This window comes from Otolemur garnettii, unplaced genomic scaffold, assembly GCF_000181295.1.
Source record: "Otolemur garnettii isolate 467f Iridium unplaced genomic scaffold, OtoGar3 scaffold00010, whole genome shotgun sequence".
Lineage (NCBI taxonomy): Eukaryota > Metazoa > Chordata > Mammalia > Primates > Galagidae > Otolemur > Otolemur garnettii.
In genome coordinates, this window is record NW_003852405.1 from 9,816,681 (window position 1) to 9,833,337 (window position 16,657).

Below are 16,657 nucleotides of genomic sequence, written 5' to 3' on the forward strand. Positions count from 1 at the left end.
GCCCCAGAGCTGGAGGTTGCTGTGAGCTGTGACAGCACAGCATTCTAATGAGGGTAACAAAGTGAGACTCTGTCTCTAAAAAAAAAAAAAGAAAAAGAAAAAAAGAAAAATCAAAAACTATTTTAATACAGTATCAACTCCTCAACTTAAAATAACCTAAAATAATAAGGGAAGGTGAAAATTATATGATAGAACTTATGTTAAAGATTACAGGTTCCAAATTTTACTGGGATACCTGAGATATCTAGGGGATACAAAAACAAATTTTAAGGACATTTTATTTATCTAATATCTAATAAATTAATTACATGCCCCCAATGACTTACCTCTCAAGATGAACATAATGTCGAGAAAGAACATTTTTAACCAAAAATATAGTCTTTGCACTAGTTTCTGGACCCATCATTCGGGAAAAATATAATTTTGCACGAAGAAAATACCCAACAGGCCACAGCCACTCCTAAAAAAAGATTTAAAAGAAAAGATAAAAAAAAACTATGAATATCCAAACTTACTAGAAAAATAATTTAAACTAAAAACTTAGTTTAATTTCTTAGAAGAAATTAAATTCTTACAGGTCCTTGGTGATAATTGAAACCTTTAGCAAGATTATAGTTGTCATCGTCTAAGGCGTTGTCATAAACTCCACAGTAAACCATATCACTGAAAAACGATTGAAATTTAAGTCAAATAAAAGATCAGACATTACATAGAAAGATAAGAGAAATAATTAAATTATTTTGCCATCCAATCTACAGAATAAGCATGGCATTAGTCCATGATCCTTTTAACCTTCAACTAATATATACTGAGTTCGGAGGACTTTAACAATGTATCACAGAATGATTAACAAATACTGTGTAATGCAAAAAACATAAAATAATCAGGTATTTTGCTTTCAAGGAGTTAGCCAGCTACTAAATATTGGTTGGTTTAAAGTCAACTATTTCACTAGATCTTGAATATATGTATAATAATTAAAATATACATAGGATAATTTGAATTAATGAACATGCTTCTCCACAGTTATTTTAAAATTAAAATTGGCATATTATCAGATTATAAGCAGCAACTTTGATATACACATTGCTATAATACAGAGAATTTGTAATATGCTTACAAACTTATTACAATGGTAATACAAGACAATTAGCTATACACCATTTACTTAAATTGATACTTTCTTTATTTCATTTTTTTTTTAGTGAAGTAGAACTGGCTGCATGAATAAGCTTATCTGTAGGTTTTAGTTTTGACCAGTGGTTCTTTTTTTTTTTTTTTTTAAGACAGAGTTTCACTACTTTGCCCTCAGTAGAGTGCTGTGCTGTCACAGCTCACAGCAACCTCAACTCTTGGGCTTAAGTGATTCTCTTACTTCTGCCTATCAAGTAGCTTTGACTACAGGTGCATGCCACAATGCCCAGCTATTTTTTTTGTTGTAGTTGTCATTGTTGTTTAATAGGCCCGGTGGGGTATGAACCTGCCAGCCTCAGTGTATGTGGCTGGTGCCCTAACCACCTAGCTATGGGCGCTGAGCCTGACCAGTGGTTCTTAACTCCTCTTGCAAATGTGGGGAACACCTGAGAATGTAGATAAGAATAATATACAAAATTTTGCATCTCGAGACTGAAATATATACATAGTAAACTAGAAAAAGGCTAAAAAGGGGAGGGGGTGTTGATACAGAAAAAATTGATGATGACTATCAAGCTTTAAGGAAAAATAGTTGAAGAAAAACAGAAAGGTCATTAAAAACTCAAGAAAAAACAGAAGATAGAAAAGATGAGAAATATGTCATAAACACATTTATAAGGTAAAAATAAAATTATTTACTGATTTAAGTAAAAAGTCACATAATTGCATAGAAAAGATGGAGAGGATTGGTGGTAAGAACAGAATTAATACCTGTCATTACGAAAAGTAAATAATGCCTAATATTTTAAAAAATAATGAAATAGCTACATATACATATTTAGAAATATGGAAGGAACTGCTAGAAGAAACAGTTTACAAATTCTCCTAGGTAGCATGTACGGTCCAAATTTATACAAACATGCATATAAAAGACTGGGTGGACTTGGTGCCTGTAGCCCAGTGGTTAGGGCATTGGCCACATGCACAGGGGCTAGTGGGTTCGAACCCAGCCCCGGCTTGCTAGACAACAATGACAACAATAACAACCAAAAATAGCCAGTGTTATAGTGGGCGCCTGTAGTCCCAGCTACTTGGAAGGCTGAGGCAAGAGAATCACTTAAGCCCAAGAGTTTGAGGTTGCTGTGAGCTGTGATGCCACAGCACTCTACTGAGGGTGACACAGTGAGTATCTGTCTCAAAAAAAAAAAAAAAGACTGGGCAGTAGGCAAGATAATAAGTAACAATGCTTATCTACAGATGAAGAGATGTTAAAAACTCTTACTTTTTAAAAGAAAACATAAATCTGTACTATGCGATGTATACAATTATCATGTATTACTTTTATAATCAGAAGAAATAGGTATGAGAAAATATTAATGACATACTGGTTTTATAAATGTAAAACATTTTCATTGATTATTAAATACAGAACAAGCTAAAAGCATTTTGAATACTGACACTTCATGAAGATACAGAAGTTGTTTTTAAAAACTCAGTTTCATGCAATTTTTAGGGGGCAGGGTGAGGGAGACAGAGCCTTAAACTGTTGCTCTCAGTAGAGCGCTGTGGCATCACAGTTCACAGCAACCTCCAACTCTTGGCCTTAAGCAATTCTCTTGCCTCAGCCTCCCAAGTAGCTAGGATTACAGGCACCCACCACAACGCCAGGCTATTTTTTTTTTTTGGTCATAGTTGTCATTGTTGTTTGGCAGTCCTGAGCTGAACCTGCCAGCTCTGGTGTATGTGGCTGGCGCCTTAGCAGCTTGAGCTATGGGGGCTGAGCCAGTGTGATGCAATTTTAGAGATGTTATTGGTAAACAAAAAAATTATGGTTGATGTCAATGTATTTGGATTCAGTATAATTTTAACAACATTCTTAATACTTAATACTCCAACTTACTCTGGATCTAAAGTTTTCATACCAAGGGGACCAAGCAATTTTTTCTCTGCAATCTCCAAAGCTTTCCAGGCTTTTTCTACAGTAAAGAGCTCAGGGGCCTAATGAATGTCAAAAACAAATATACAAATGTTTCAGGTCACAGAAGAATTAGTTCCCATCCACACAAACTATTCATAAACTTGGAAAAAAATAAAATTATTTAAAAATCCACTGTGGGTCAGAATGTGAGTGCAGACGCCTAACCAGATCTAATCCTATGAGACTGACTTGGAAGTACTGTTCTTGGCCTTAGAAGCTAGGAAAGCTCACAGAGGTCACTTCAAGAAAGCAACCCAGCTCTATAGGAAGTGACTGTAATTACAGTGAAGGCAGAATATACCTAAACTTATCTAATTCATTCTTCAGGAGATTTACAATTCTTATTTCTGGTACCTATTTTTTGCTCCTAGGGTCATAATAAGATACAGAAGAACTTGGTCAACAAGTAGTCACTTACAAGGGTAAATTTACTTGTGATGTGGAGAAGAAGGAGCAAAAGCTTTGCTGACCGAGGATCTTGGATTCATTTTAACTGTTAAATGAAATCAAGTGTGTATGAACTGAAGCTACCTTTGTGTGCTTTTGCATTTTTTATTCTAACATAATTTATAGTTCTGTGTTCAGTGTTCCTCTGAACAATGTGAAAACAGTGAGGCCGGCATGGGAAAACAGAGACCTTCTCTATTTTATTGCCCTTGAAGTTCACTGTTTTTTTTTTTTTTTTTTTTTTTTTTGAGACAGAGCCTCAAGCTGTCCCCCTGGGTAGAGTGCTATGGCATCACAGCTCACAGCAACCTCCAACTCCTGGGCTCAAGCAAGTCTCCTGCCTCAGGCTCCAAGTAGCTGGGACCACAGGCGCCTGCCACAACACTGGGCTATTTTTTGGTTGCAGCCGTCACTGTTGTTTGGTGGGTGGGCTGGATTTGAACCCATCACTTGGGTGTACGTGGCTGGTGCCTTAGCCACTTGAGCCACAGGCGCCAAGCCGAAGTTTACTGTTAAAGTACAGATAAAAAATGAGAGCATCTAGAATTCTTGACTAGATAGAACTAACTACAGTAATACTACAAATAAAATAGAATGTGAATCTATGGTATCCACTTTAATCCACTAGTTCAGAGCTGTCCATCTAGTGCTGAGGTTCTGTTTCCAAATACAGACACCCCAGCTCTCAGGGAAGTTGGGTGAGGCCCGGGCCAGATGAGGCTGCTAGATCTGGTACAAGCAGCCTCGTCAACTTAGCCCAGCATGCTGTACAAATATCATTTTCTAAGCGTTCTATCACGTGAAAAATCATTGGGAAACACTTCATTAGTTATTATCCACTATCTTCTTTTTTTTGATACCGTAACATTATAGGTTAAAGGTGATATGCTCAATACTTTGTTAATTAGAAAAGACTATATAAAGCTAGCTAGTAAGCAATATGCTACTTTTAAATCATTATGTGAATTTGAAAACAAATGGGAATAAACAACTCAGGAAAGTCTATCATAACATTTTGTGAAATTTAAAATTAGCAAACAAACCACGTACCACGACCATTGCTATGGTAAAATTAGGCCTTAGCTGGTAGTCACACCAGGGACAGGAAGCGCCGTAACTGTCTTTGTATATGCCACGCTTGTGAACCAGATCTGGGTGCTTTTCAATTGAATCTGAGGGGTCTTCTGAAACATGAAATAGCTTTTCAAAGTTGTCTTGTATTTTTCTGTTCCATTCATCATATGAGACCGTTACTTGTTTTCCTGAAAAATAAACATTCAAAGCAATTTACATATCCAGTTACAGCCAAAGAATTATATTTAATTAACTTATTTTTATCTACTAGAAGGCAATTAATTACTTTTTAAAATGTAGCACAGTTGAATTGAGATGTGCTATAAATGTAAACTATACACTAGATTTCAAGGACTTAGTACCCCAAAAGAATGTAAAATAGATCATGACTCATTTCATATTATGTGTTGACATAATGTTGTACATACATTGAGTTAAACATAATTAATTGCATGTGTTTCTTTTTACTTTTAAATGTGGAAACTAGAAAATTTTAAAATTATGTGTGTGATTCATACTATTCTAGGAAAAGAGATATAAAGAAAAAAAGAGATGTAGAGACTTTAAAACTGCTTATGGAAGTACAATTTGCTCACAGTAATACTGAGGAAAAAGAAAAGTACAATACAGGCCACAGCTATGATGCTTTTCTTATTTCAGTTCAAAGTTGCTATAAAAATGTAGTTAGAAACCAGATGTTACAATTTTTCATATTAGTAAATTAATGATTCTTCTTTCCTTTTAATTTCTAATATTAGCTGATTAAATCAAATGATGATTCTATAGGCTGGAAATATAGACAGGACATCTGAAGTTTCTTTGTAAGTAAAATGAACAGCATACCATGTCTTTTAACTGTGACTTCATGATAAGGGAAAATGTTTTTTCTGGATAATTCGAGCAACCAACGAACAGCAGATTTACTCAGGCCCACAATTTCCACAGCAGACCCATCTCTATAATTAAAAAATAAATTTTATTCTCTAAGTTAGAGTCATTTACGCATTAGAGTGAATTCAGTAAACAATTTTGATGAATCATGTAACTATTATATAACAAAAACAACATTCTCTCAAAATCACCCTCATTTTATAAGAATGCATATTGTACCAGTCCGGGTACAGTGGTTCACACCTGTAATCCTGGTATCTGGAAGGCTGAGGGGGAAGACTGCTTGAGGTCAGGAGTTTGACACCAGCCTGAGCAAGAGTGAGACCCCCATATCTACTAACAATGCAAAAATTAGCTGGGTGTCCTGGTGTGTGCCTGTAGTCGCACATACTTGGGCGGCTGAGGCAAAAATGATCACTTAAGCTGAGGAGGTTGAGGCTACTGCAAACTATGACGCTTACTACGTGTTTATAGAGAATCAACTCTACCCATGAGAACTTCCAGGAGAGAACACAGAGCTCTGTATAAATGAGGGAGAGGGAGAGATGAGTGAAAGTGGGAAGAGGATGACATTGTGATTTAATATGATGTCTTGGCTAATAGAATAAACGTTCTCATAAGCATGTGTTTTTTAAAGGGGTGTAATTACACGAATGCTATAACATGAATATTACCTTGGTGTGGCTGGGATTCCTCTGTTTCTAGCTCGGTCACTTTCTCCCATTTTATCCATCCATGTGCCACAATTAAAGCGATTTCCACCATAAATAAATCCTGTTTCTTCATCAACCCCTGCAGTTATATTAAACCCTAAAAAATTAAAATATGTATGAAATAAAATGTTTTAAAGTATATGGTAAATATAATAGATAAGAATAAATATTTTTATTTAGAACATTTATAAAACTTTAAAGGAATGCAATAAACTCTGGACAAACCTTTGTTTATGTGGCATGGAGATGTGTACAAGGATTATTTATTGCTATGGTGCTTGTATTAACAAAAAAATAAACAACTGCTCAGTGGAAGAATGGATGAACACTGTGGTTTATTCATATAATGGGAAACTCTCTATACCATTTAAAATTAATGAATAGGATTTACATGTATCAAATTTCCAAAACAGGATGACAGAGTAGAAAAGATACCTTTTTTAATAAAGTTTAGTTATAGATAATACTAATATGTATCACAATGTATGTATATACGGCTAGGTCTAGTATATTTGTGTAGGATTTTAAAACATAAATTCATAATATATAGTATACATATTATGTTACAGTACACTGAATATGAACTATATGATATAGAGGTAATTTACACATATGCAAACACACACACACACAGAAAGTACAAAAACTTCTGGTTATGGACAAAGGGAGAAGACTCATTTCTCCCAGTTATTCCTAAGTGCAACAGAAGTCCCTGAGTGTAATACAACAGACTACCCGAAGAGGATTCCAGAAGTGTAAAGATGAAGGCAGATTGGCTAGAAATATCAAGACTTGAGGAAAGACAGCTTGGGAGTTCCCTGGGTTTCCTTTTTATTCTCCATATATACAAGTCTGGATTAGATGTTGCCCTGGAAAAGCAACCTCCACCCTCCACCAGGTTTTGACAAAAAGCTCCAGGAAAAGCCTACTTACTGGGAAAGGAAAGGAGTGCACCAACCAGACAAAGCCTCTGTGATAACAGCCACCCTATTTCAGCCGAACACCATCCATGTCTACTCTTGCTTGGACTCCTATCCCCCAATCTGGTGGCAGCTGATGGTGCAAGACAGTGCTCCCCTCTTGTACTGGTTTGGTGCTAGAAGAGACCAAGTGGGAAGTCCGAACTACCCCAACCGAGCAGTAGCAGGGGGTCCTAGGGCAGTGTGGTGCTTCCCTCTCCTGCTGATGTGGTGTTAGCAGAGACTGGGGAATATGGACTTTTATCCCTACCCAGGCGAGAGCAGGTACAAGAGTAAGACCAGGTGATTCAGAACAGTGAGTGGAAAGTCTGAACCTCCATTCCCTGCCCAGGAGTGACAGAGGTATCCCTCACCCTTTTAACTAGAGATTTCCAAGAATACCCAGAGAGGGGGGAACTGGAGAGGGCTGCACAGGAAGTCCCCTGACCAATCCGCATGTAAAATAGGTGAGAATTAATACTCTAACTATTTTGAGACGTGAACTACAGTGTGGAATACCACCCAGGTTTTCCAAGTGGCCTCCAGATGGCCCATAAATGAAGCAGACTAGAATAAATTGCTGAATATCAAATCGTCACTGAACCCCCACCACCAAACTAGGCTGGGAGCTGTGTGTTAAACCCAAACAGAATAACTACTTGGTAAAATGAAAGATTTTATAGGATCCAGAGTCTCTTAATATCCAAATAGGAAACCTGAAAATTACTTGTCATACTAAGAACCAGGAAAATCACAACTTGAACGAGAAAAGCCAATAAATAGATGACAACACTAAGATAACTCAGACTTTGAAAAATATCTCAAAAAATTTAAGGAAACTGGCTCGGCACCTGTAGCACAGTGGTTACAGTGCCAGACACAGACACCAAGGCTGGCTGGTGGGTTTGAACACGGCCAGGACCAACTGCAACACAAAAATAGCCAGGCATGGTGGCAGGCATCTGTAGTCCCAGCTACTGGGAGGCTGAGACAAGAGAATCGCTTAAGCCTAGGAGTTTGAGGTTGCTATGAGCTGAGATGCTACAACACTCTCCCAAGAGTGGCATAGCGAGACTCAGTCTCAAGTGAAAAAAAAAAAAATTTTAAGGAGACTACTATAAAAAGGTTTCAAAGAGCAATGATATTTTACAGAGAAAGAAAAACCCACCTTAAAATTCATACAGAATCTCCAGAGACCTCGAATAGCCAAACATCTTTAAAAAGAACAAAGTTGGAAGACTTACATTTCCTCATTTCAAAACTTGCTACAGGCTCGGCGCCTGTGGCTCAGGCGGCTAGGGCGCCAGCCACATACACCTAAGGTGGCGGGGTCGAACCCAGCCCGGACCCGCCAAACAACAATAATGGCTGCAACAGGAGTTGGAGGTTGCTGTGAGCAGTGAAGCCATGGCACTCTACCCAGGGGGACAGCTTGAGGCTCTGTCTCAAAAAAAAAAAAAAAAACTTGCTACAAAGGTACAATAATCAAAACAGTTTGGTTCTGTCATAAAGATAGACAGATAGATCAATGGAATAGAACAGAGAGTCCAGAAACAAACTATTGTATATATAGTCAAATGTTTTTTGACAAGGGTGCCAAGTCCATTCAGTGGGGCAAAGGACCATCTTCTCAGCAAAAAGTGCTAGAAAAACCGGGTATCTATATGCAAAAAAAGATGAGGTTGTGTATATAAAAATTAAGTCCAAATGGATCAAAGTCCTAAATGTAAGAGCTAAAACTATATAATTCTTAGACAAAAATATAGGTCAAAACCTTCATGACAGTTGGCAAAGATTTCTTACATATGGCACAAAAGGCACAGGCAACAAAATTAATAGATAAACTGGATTTCATCAAAAGTTTATATCAAAGGACACTCTCAAGACAACGAGAAGACAAGCCACAGTACGAAAGAAAATATTCACAAATCATGTTTAGTGAAGGTCTGAAATCCATTATGTACAAAGAACCGCACAACTCAATAACAAACCCCCAAACAATCCAGTTTAAAAATGGGCAAAGGAGGTGAACAGACATTTCTCCAAAGGAATATATGTGAGTAATAAACACACGAAAAGATGCTAATCATTAGGGAAATGCAAATCAAAATCATGAGATACCACTGAATACACACTGGGATGGCTACTATAAAAAACCCAGAAAATAGTAAGTATTGGGGAGGATGTGACAAAATGGCCAGTTCCTCAAAAAGGTCAACAGAGAATTATCATATGATACAGTAATTCTACTTCTAGGTATACCCAAAAGAACTGAAAGCGGGGACTCATATATTTGTACAATGTCCATAGGAGCATTATTCACAATAGCCAAAAGGTGATGAGGAGCCCAATATCCACGGACAAATGGATACACAAAATGTATAACGGAATATTATTCAGCCCTAAAAAGGAATGAAATTCTCATATATACGATAAGGGGTTAAAACACAGATTATAAAGAACTTCTACAACCCAACAACCAAAAACCAAACAACTCAATACAAAAATGGCCAAAAAACTTGGATAATTCTCCAAAGATATATAACTGACAAACAAGCATATAAAAAGATCTAAACATTGTTAATCACTAAGGAAATGCAAATCAAAACCATAATGAAATGTTACCTCACACTTGTCAGGATGGCTACTATCCAAAGAACAGACGATAACAAATATTGAAGAGGATGAAAAAAAAATGAGAACCCTTATGCACTGTCGGTGGGAATGTAAATAGTGCAGCCATTATGGTAAATACCACAGAGGTTCCTCAAAGAACGAGAATTACCGTACAATCTAGAAACTCTACTTCTGGACATGTGTCTGAAATAACTCAGTGACAAAAAAGACAAATTCTACATGATTTTACTCATGTGAAGTAGCTAAAGGAGTCAAAATCATAGCAGCAAAAAGTAGAAAGGTGGTTGTAGGGGGGTGGGGGTGGGGATGGGGATGGGGAAGATGAGGAGGAACTAGTACAATGGGTACAGAGTTTGTTTTGCAAGATGAAAAAGTTCTAGAGATCTGTTGCTTAACAATGAGGATATACTTAACACTACGAAATTATGCACTTAAAAATGGTTTGGACGAGGCAGAAAGAAAGTAAAATAGGGGTCACCAGAGGCTAGGAGAGGGGATAATGAGGAGTCACTATATACTAGGCGGAGTTCCAGTTTGGGAGGATGGCACAGTTCTGGAGAGGTACAGTGATGAGGGCTGCACATCAACGTGAATATCCTTAAAGCAACTTAATTGAACTCTCAAAAATGGTAAAATGATCAATTTTATGGTCAAATGATAAATATACATTATATGTATTTTACCATAATTAAAAATAAACCTCAGGCCAGGCATGGTGGTTCATGCTTATAACCCCAGCACTATGGCAGGCTGGGGTGGGAGGACTGCTTGAGTTCAGGAGTTCAAGACCAGCCAGAGCAAGAGTGAGAGAGACCCTGTTTCTACCAAAAATAGAAAAATACTAGCCTGGTGTGGTGGGTGCCTATCGTTCCTGCTATTTGGGAGGCTGAGGCAGGAGGATTGTTTGGACCCCAGAGGTTTGAGGTGGTTGTGAGCTAGGCTGACACCAGGGCACTCTACCCTGGAGTAACAGAGTGAGACTGTCACAAACAAACAAGCAACTCAGTAGTCAAGGAACCAGCCCTCTAATTAGAAAATGGGCAAAAAAAGGTGAATTGACATTTCAGCAAAGGGTGGAGATGGGTGGGGAAAAAACACACGAAAAGATGTTCACCATTAGCTATTAGGGTAACACAAATTAAAGCCAGAACGGGTAGTGGTCTATGCCACTAACATAACAGCTAAAAGATGTGGTAACATCAAATATTGTTGAGATGTGGAGAAACTGGGTCTCTCCAGAATTTAAAATGGTACAACCTTTCTCAAATACTTTTGCAGTTTCTTATAAAACAGAACATGTACTTATTATATGACCCAATCCTATTCTTGGGCATTTATCCCAGAGAAATGAAAACCCACAAAAACACACAAAAAAGAAAGTAACATAGAAGCTTTATTTGAATTAGCAAAAAAATGGAAAGAACCCAAAAGCCTTTCTAAGGATGAAGGTTTAAATAAACTTTTGTATATGCCTAAAAAGAAATACTACTCAGCAATAAAAAGGAATAAACTATTGATACATACAACAACTTGGATGGATCTCAAAGGATTACACTTAGTGAAAAAAAAAGTAACAGTATTGAAAGGTTACATACTATACGATTCCACTTATACACCTACTACATTCTTAAAATGACAACTATAGAGAGGCAGAAGGGATTAGTAGTTGCCAAAGACCAATGGTAGGGTAGGGTAGGTGTGTGACTGTATAGAGGTACACAAAGATCTTCGTGAGCAGGGAACAGTTCAGTATCTTGACTGTGGTCATGCTTACAGAAAGCTGTACATGGGGTCAAACTGCTGGGAACTACACACACGTGTAAACTCACACAGGTTAATGTAAAAAAAAATGGTGAAAAGTGGGAACACCATATTAACATTACTTTCCTGATTTTGATACTGTACCACATTTGTACATATAAGGTACCCCCATTAGAAGCAGCTAGGTGAAAGGTTCAAGGTACTCTTATGTATCTTTTTTGTAACCTCTTCTGAGTCTCTAGTTCTTTCAAAATTATAAAGTTAAAAAAACTACATGTCCATAAAATAATACATGCTTTACAAAACAGGTAACAAACCCACTGTGGTCCATGGACCAACCCCCAAGCCATGGACCCATAGTGGCCCGAAGCCTGTTAGGAACTCAGCACTGCCACCTGAACCCGGCCTCCCATCCTATCCCTACAACCTCCCAGCTGTGGAAAAATTATCTTTCCTAAAACTGGTTCCTGGTGCCAAAAAGGTTGGGGACTGTTGCTCTAAGGGGAATAGGCAATAAAAGGAAATAAATTGTTAGCACTGCATTGGGCGGCAATGAGAGCGTGCCATAAGATGAGGAATATGAGGACCTCAAAAGAAGCTAACGCAAAGTTGTTTTAATTCTGTACACTAATAAACCTAGGCTATTGACACAGACCATGGATGAAACCCTACCTCAGCCACTTAGTAGCTGCAACTCTGAGCAAGCTAGCAAGCGCTACTCTGCTTCAGTCTTTTTATTTTGTAAAAATAGAAACAAGATAACTCATTCTCAACCTTCAAGAACTAAAGTTAAATGGAAATAATATAGGTAAAGCAGTTATCACAGTGTCTGAGCGCTCAGTAACCAGTTAAATGAAGTTATTACCATTGTAAATGCAACCACCAAAATTACCTTCTACATTAGCTGACAAAAGATATAAAACCTTCTTTATCTTTCCTTCAGCAATTAAGAACTTGGTGAAATCAGACACTGTTTAGCTTTTTCACTGTTGTATCTTGAAGGTTTGCACACAGATATATACTCATCAAGTAAACGAGTAAGTACAAGGTTGAATTTCACCATGTCAGTAAATCTTTACTGTGCCGTTCGACTCAGGTACCTTCATCCTTCATGTTCCGATCGATCTGCGGACCGGCATTCCTTTCCCGGAACTGTATGCCCTGCAGGTGTCTTTGCATGACTTCCTGTATTACTTCAAACAGTGGCTGATCCTGTTTGAGATATTAGATGTTATCTCTGTTAGAAATTACATTTTTTTTATCTTCCATCAAATCTTGCAACTGAAATGATATTAAAATATATACTTCCTTTCAGAGACAGAAACAGGGGTTGGGGTAGGGCTGAGGAAAGAAGCAGCTCTTACACACCAAATAACACAGTTTGGCTTAGGAATAGGTGACATCGATAGTCTTGACTATTCATGCCTGTGACATGAAATAATGTATCATTTTGCTGAAACATAAAAACCAACTTCGTGAGCTTGTATTGTTTCTATTAGAGTGCTTAGCTACTAAATGAACCTAGCTTGTCGTCCAGCATCTGAATTTTTTTTTTTGAGACAGAGCCTCAAGCTATCCCCCTGGGTAGAGTGCCATGGCTTTACAGCTCAGAGCAACCTCCAACTCCTGGGCTCAAGCGAGTCTCCTGCCTCAGCCTCCCAAGTAGCTGGGACTACAGGCGCCCGCCACAACGCCTGGCCATTTTTTTGGTTGCAGCCATCATTGTTGTTTGGCGGGCCTGGGCTGGGGATTTGAACCTGCCACCTTAGGTATATGTGGCTGGCGCCTTAGCCGCTTGAGCCACAGGCGCCGAGCCCAGCATCTGAATTTTAAATTGGCATTGTTATTCTCACTAATCTGCATCCACAGGTCGTGGGAATAAATTATGCTCAAAGGGAGTACTCTTAAATTTGAGGATCTACAACAACTTTGGAAAAGATCTCTAGTGAATGTGTTTTCTTTACCCAAACAATTACTAAATATGATATATAGGATGACATATAGGAAAATATAATTGTATTTTAAAAAATAAGGTAAAGAATGTTAAATAAAAGCAACAGAGTCCTTATAAGTGTATGATGTCTCATTAAAAAAAATTCTGAATAAAATTAAAACTCTACAATGTAAAAATTCTACTGGTAATTAGGTAATTATGAAGCTATGGAAAATTTTTTTGACAAATGATGAGAAAACAAATAGTTATGTGTAAAATAAATATTTGCTTGGTAGGATGAGCCTCTATTCACTTTAATGAATGTCAGTCAATAATAGAAGCCAGGAAAACCATTTTTTGGACAAACGTTCTTTGAAAGTTCATGATATAAATAAACATTACGGGGACACACGAGTAGCTTACATAGATACTACCCCCACAGTCATATATACCAAACAAACTGTAATGCAAAGACAGACCAGGAGAGGCAAAGGAACGGCATCATTGCACATTCTTTTTTTTCAGGCTAGTCAAGTGAAGCAGTGGGAGTGGAGAAAGAACAAAGTAATCTGTAACTGGCTGTGATCACTTAGTTGTAAACACCACTGCCCTCAGACCAGCCATCAATTCTTGATTGGGGGAAAAATACTAAGAAATGTTTGTTCATTCTTCACTGTTCATAAGAAAAGCTCTAAATATCCTGGCTTGGTAGTCAACACTCTCCACAAGCTGTTTCACCCTTTTCATAATCTCTCAGGACCCTGCAGGTGCTCTGAACACAAAGCCGGATCAGACTGAGCACCACATCCCCTGACTGTGCTTCAATCCCATATGTGCTTTACTATTCCTTCCATCTCATGTCTCCTCACAGCCTCCCCATCTCTCCTGAAATCCTACTCACCTTTCAAGACTTATTTAGGTGACATTTTAGGCACTTTCTAAAGTTCTCCCAGAGCCCCACCTTGTATTAGTTCAAACAGTGGCTGATCCTGTTTGAGATATTAGATGTTATCTAATTCTCTCTCCCTCTCAAGGGGCTGCCTAGTACTTCCTCTAAACCTTTTTGCAATGACCACATTTATGTGCAAACCATCCCTTCTACCACGAGGAGAACTCTTGGAGCAATGAGCAAGTCTTATCTCTGCAATGCCTCACAGCACCAGCAGGTGCAAATAACACTGATATTTGAATAATTCTTATGATTAGGATTCTTAATTATATTTATTTTTATATTAGATGCTAAAAGTTATTTTTCAGGAATAAGTATTTAAAGAAATGATTGCTACCTGTATGCCAGCAGGCAAAGGAGCAGAATCATCTGTAGGATACATTCTGGATACCGGGCACCTGAGGATGTCAAGACCATTGGGAACCATTCTGCAGTAATCTTGAATACACTGCAGCCACCACCACACAGCATCCCGGCAATTGTATCTGGCATGCGTTCCTTCACCGAGGAGATTAGGAATGAGACCATGCCTCAGGGTACCAGCAAATGCTAAAATAATATTCCTAAAACAACAGAATAACACAGATCATTTGAAATGACAGGAAACACTTAAAAAATTAAAGACAAAACCCAGCCACTTTTGGTAACAATATTGTGGATGCATTTTCCTCTCCTACCCTCTTTCCTTTACATTTTCATGTAGAAAGTACTCTTATGATAGAACAAGCACTAAATTAAAGTAAGAAGCCTTGACTCCAGCCTAGGATTTTTCACTAATAATCTGGGCAACATACTTTTTCTGGTATAGTTTTTTCATCTGTGGAGTGAGGGACTAAACTGGATGATTTTTAAGGTCCCTCAATGCTCTGGATTCTACTTTTGAAATTTATAGTATTTCAAAATCTAGTGACTACTAAATGTGAACTTTATTATTATGTTTTAATAGAGACAGAGTCTCACTTTGTCGCCCTTGATAGAGTGCTGTTGTATCACAGCTCACAGTAACCTCCAGCTCTTGGGCTTAGGTGATTCTCTTGCCTCAGCCTCCAGAGTAGCTGGGACTACAGGCGCCTGCCACAACGCCTGGCTATTTTTTTGTTGCAGTTCGGTCGGGGCCGGGTTGGAACCTGCCACCCTGGATATATGGGGCCTGGGCCCTACTCACTGAGCCACAGGCACCGCCCTGAACTTTATTATTTTAAATACATGTAAAAGAAAGCAAGAGCAGAACAAACATAAGAAAACAAATTAGAAGTTGATCTTGAAAAATAGAATTCATGTTGAAAAGCTGGTTATTTGTTGTAAAGTATTATTCTACTTTAGTAAGAGAGTATGACCGTCTAGTAAGAGCATGAGATTAAGAACCAAAGCTGAGGCTCGGTGCTGGCAGCACAGTGGTTATGCTACCAGCCACATACACTGAGGGTGGTGGGTCCGAACCCAGTCTGGGCCTGCTGGACAACAATGACAACTGCAACAAAAAATAGCCGGACATTGGGGTGGGCGCCTAAAATCCCAGCTACTCAGGAGGCTAACGCAAGAGACTCTCTTAAGCCCAAGAGTTTGAGGTTGCTGTGAGGTGTGACACCATAGCACTCTACCGAGGGTGACATAATGAAATGCTGTCTCAAAAAAAAGAAAAGAAAAGAAAAAGAATTAAAGCCGAAGTCTAAATCTCCTAGGTTTGTCATCTCCATGACCTTGGAAAAGTCATTTAAAATGTCTAAACCTTAGTGCTTTCTGATTAAACCCTTCAGAAATTTTGTTAATTCTATGCCTCAGCTTATTACCCTTTAAATAATAATAATGTAATAGGAAAGTTTATTTTCTATGCTTCCAGCTAATAAAAGATCAGAGGACTACCAATCTTAACCATCTGGAACAATGTTATACGCGTGAATTAAAAACTGTTCTGATTCTGAATACCACTCTAGAGGGAGGAAGCAGAACCACCTGCGGTGATGATACACATCCACCAAAATGGGCTTCCTATATCACTCAGCCACACTTAAGAGTTGGTTGTGGCCGAGGGACTGTATTCCACGCCGCAGAATGAGAAGGGAACTGATACATGTTCAGGGTATGGAAAGCAAGTGTCTCCCCAGGCTCTTTCCCTCTCTGCCAGCTGCCTGAAGAGGACACGGAAGCCCTGGAAGATGACAGAGCCTCAAAGTAGAAGGA

General features: G+C 38.3%; 1 protein-coding gene across 1 annotated transcript in view; it reads right to left on the reverse strand.

Moving 5' to 3' along the window:
- AGL (amylo-alpha-1, 6-glucosidase, 4-alpha-glucanotransferase) overlaps positions 1–16,657 on the reverse strand; it is a 76,312-nt gene that overhangs the window by 11,180 nt on the left and 48,475 nt on the right. The window contains exons 26-33 of the mRNA XM_003784122.2: positions 14,814–15,039; positions 12,695–12,806; positions 6,199–6,334; positions 5,477–5,589; positions 4,610–4,821; positions 3,035–3,132; positions 576–663; positions 327–460 (exon numbers count right to left, since the gene is read on the reverse strand). Of these exons, the coding sequence (XP_003784170.1) occupies positions 327–460; positions 576–663; positions 3,035–3,132; positions 4,610–4,821; positions 5,477–5,589; positions 6,199–6,334; positions 12,695–12,806; positions 14,814–15,039 (1,119 nt within the window). The remainder of the gene's footprint in view (positions 1–326; positions 461–575; positions 664–3,034; positions 3,133–4,609; positions 4,822–5,476; positions 5,590–6,198; positions 6,335–12,694; positions 12,807–14,813; positions 15,040–16,657) is intronic.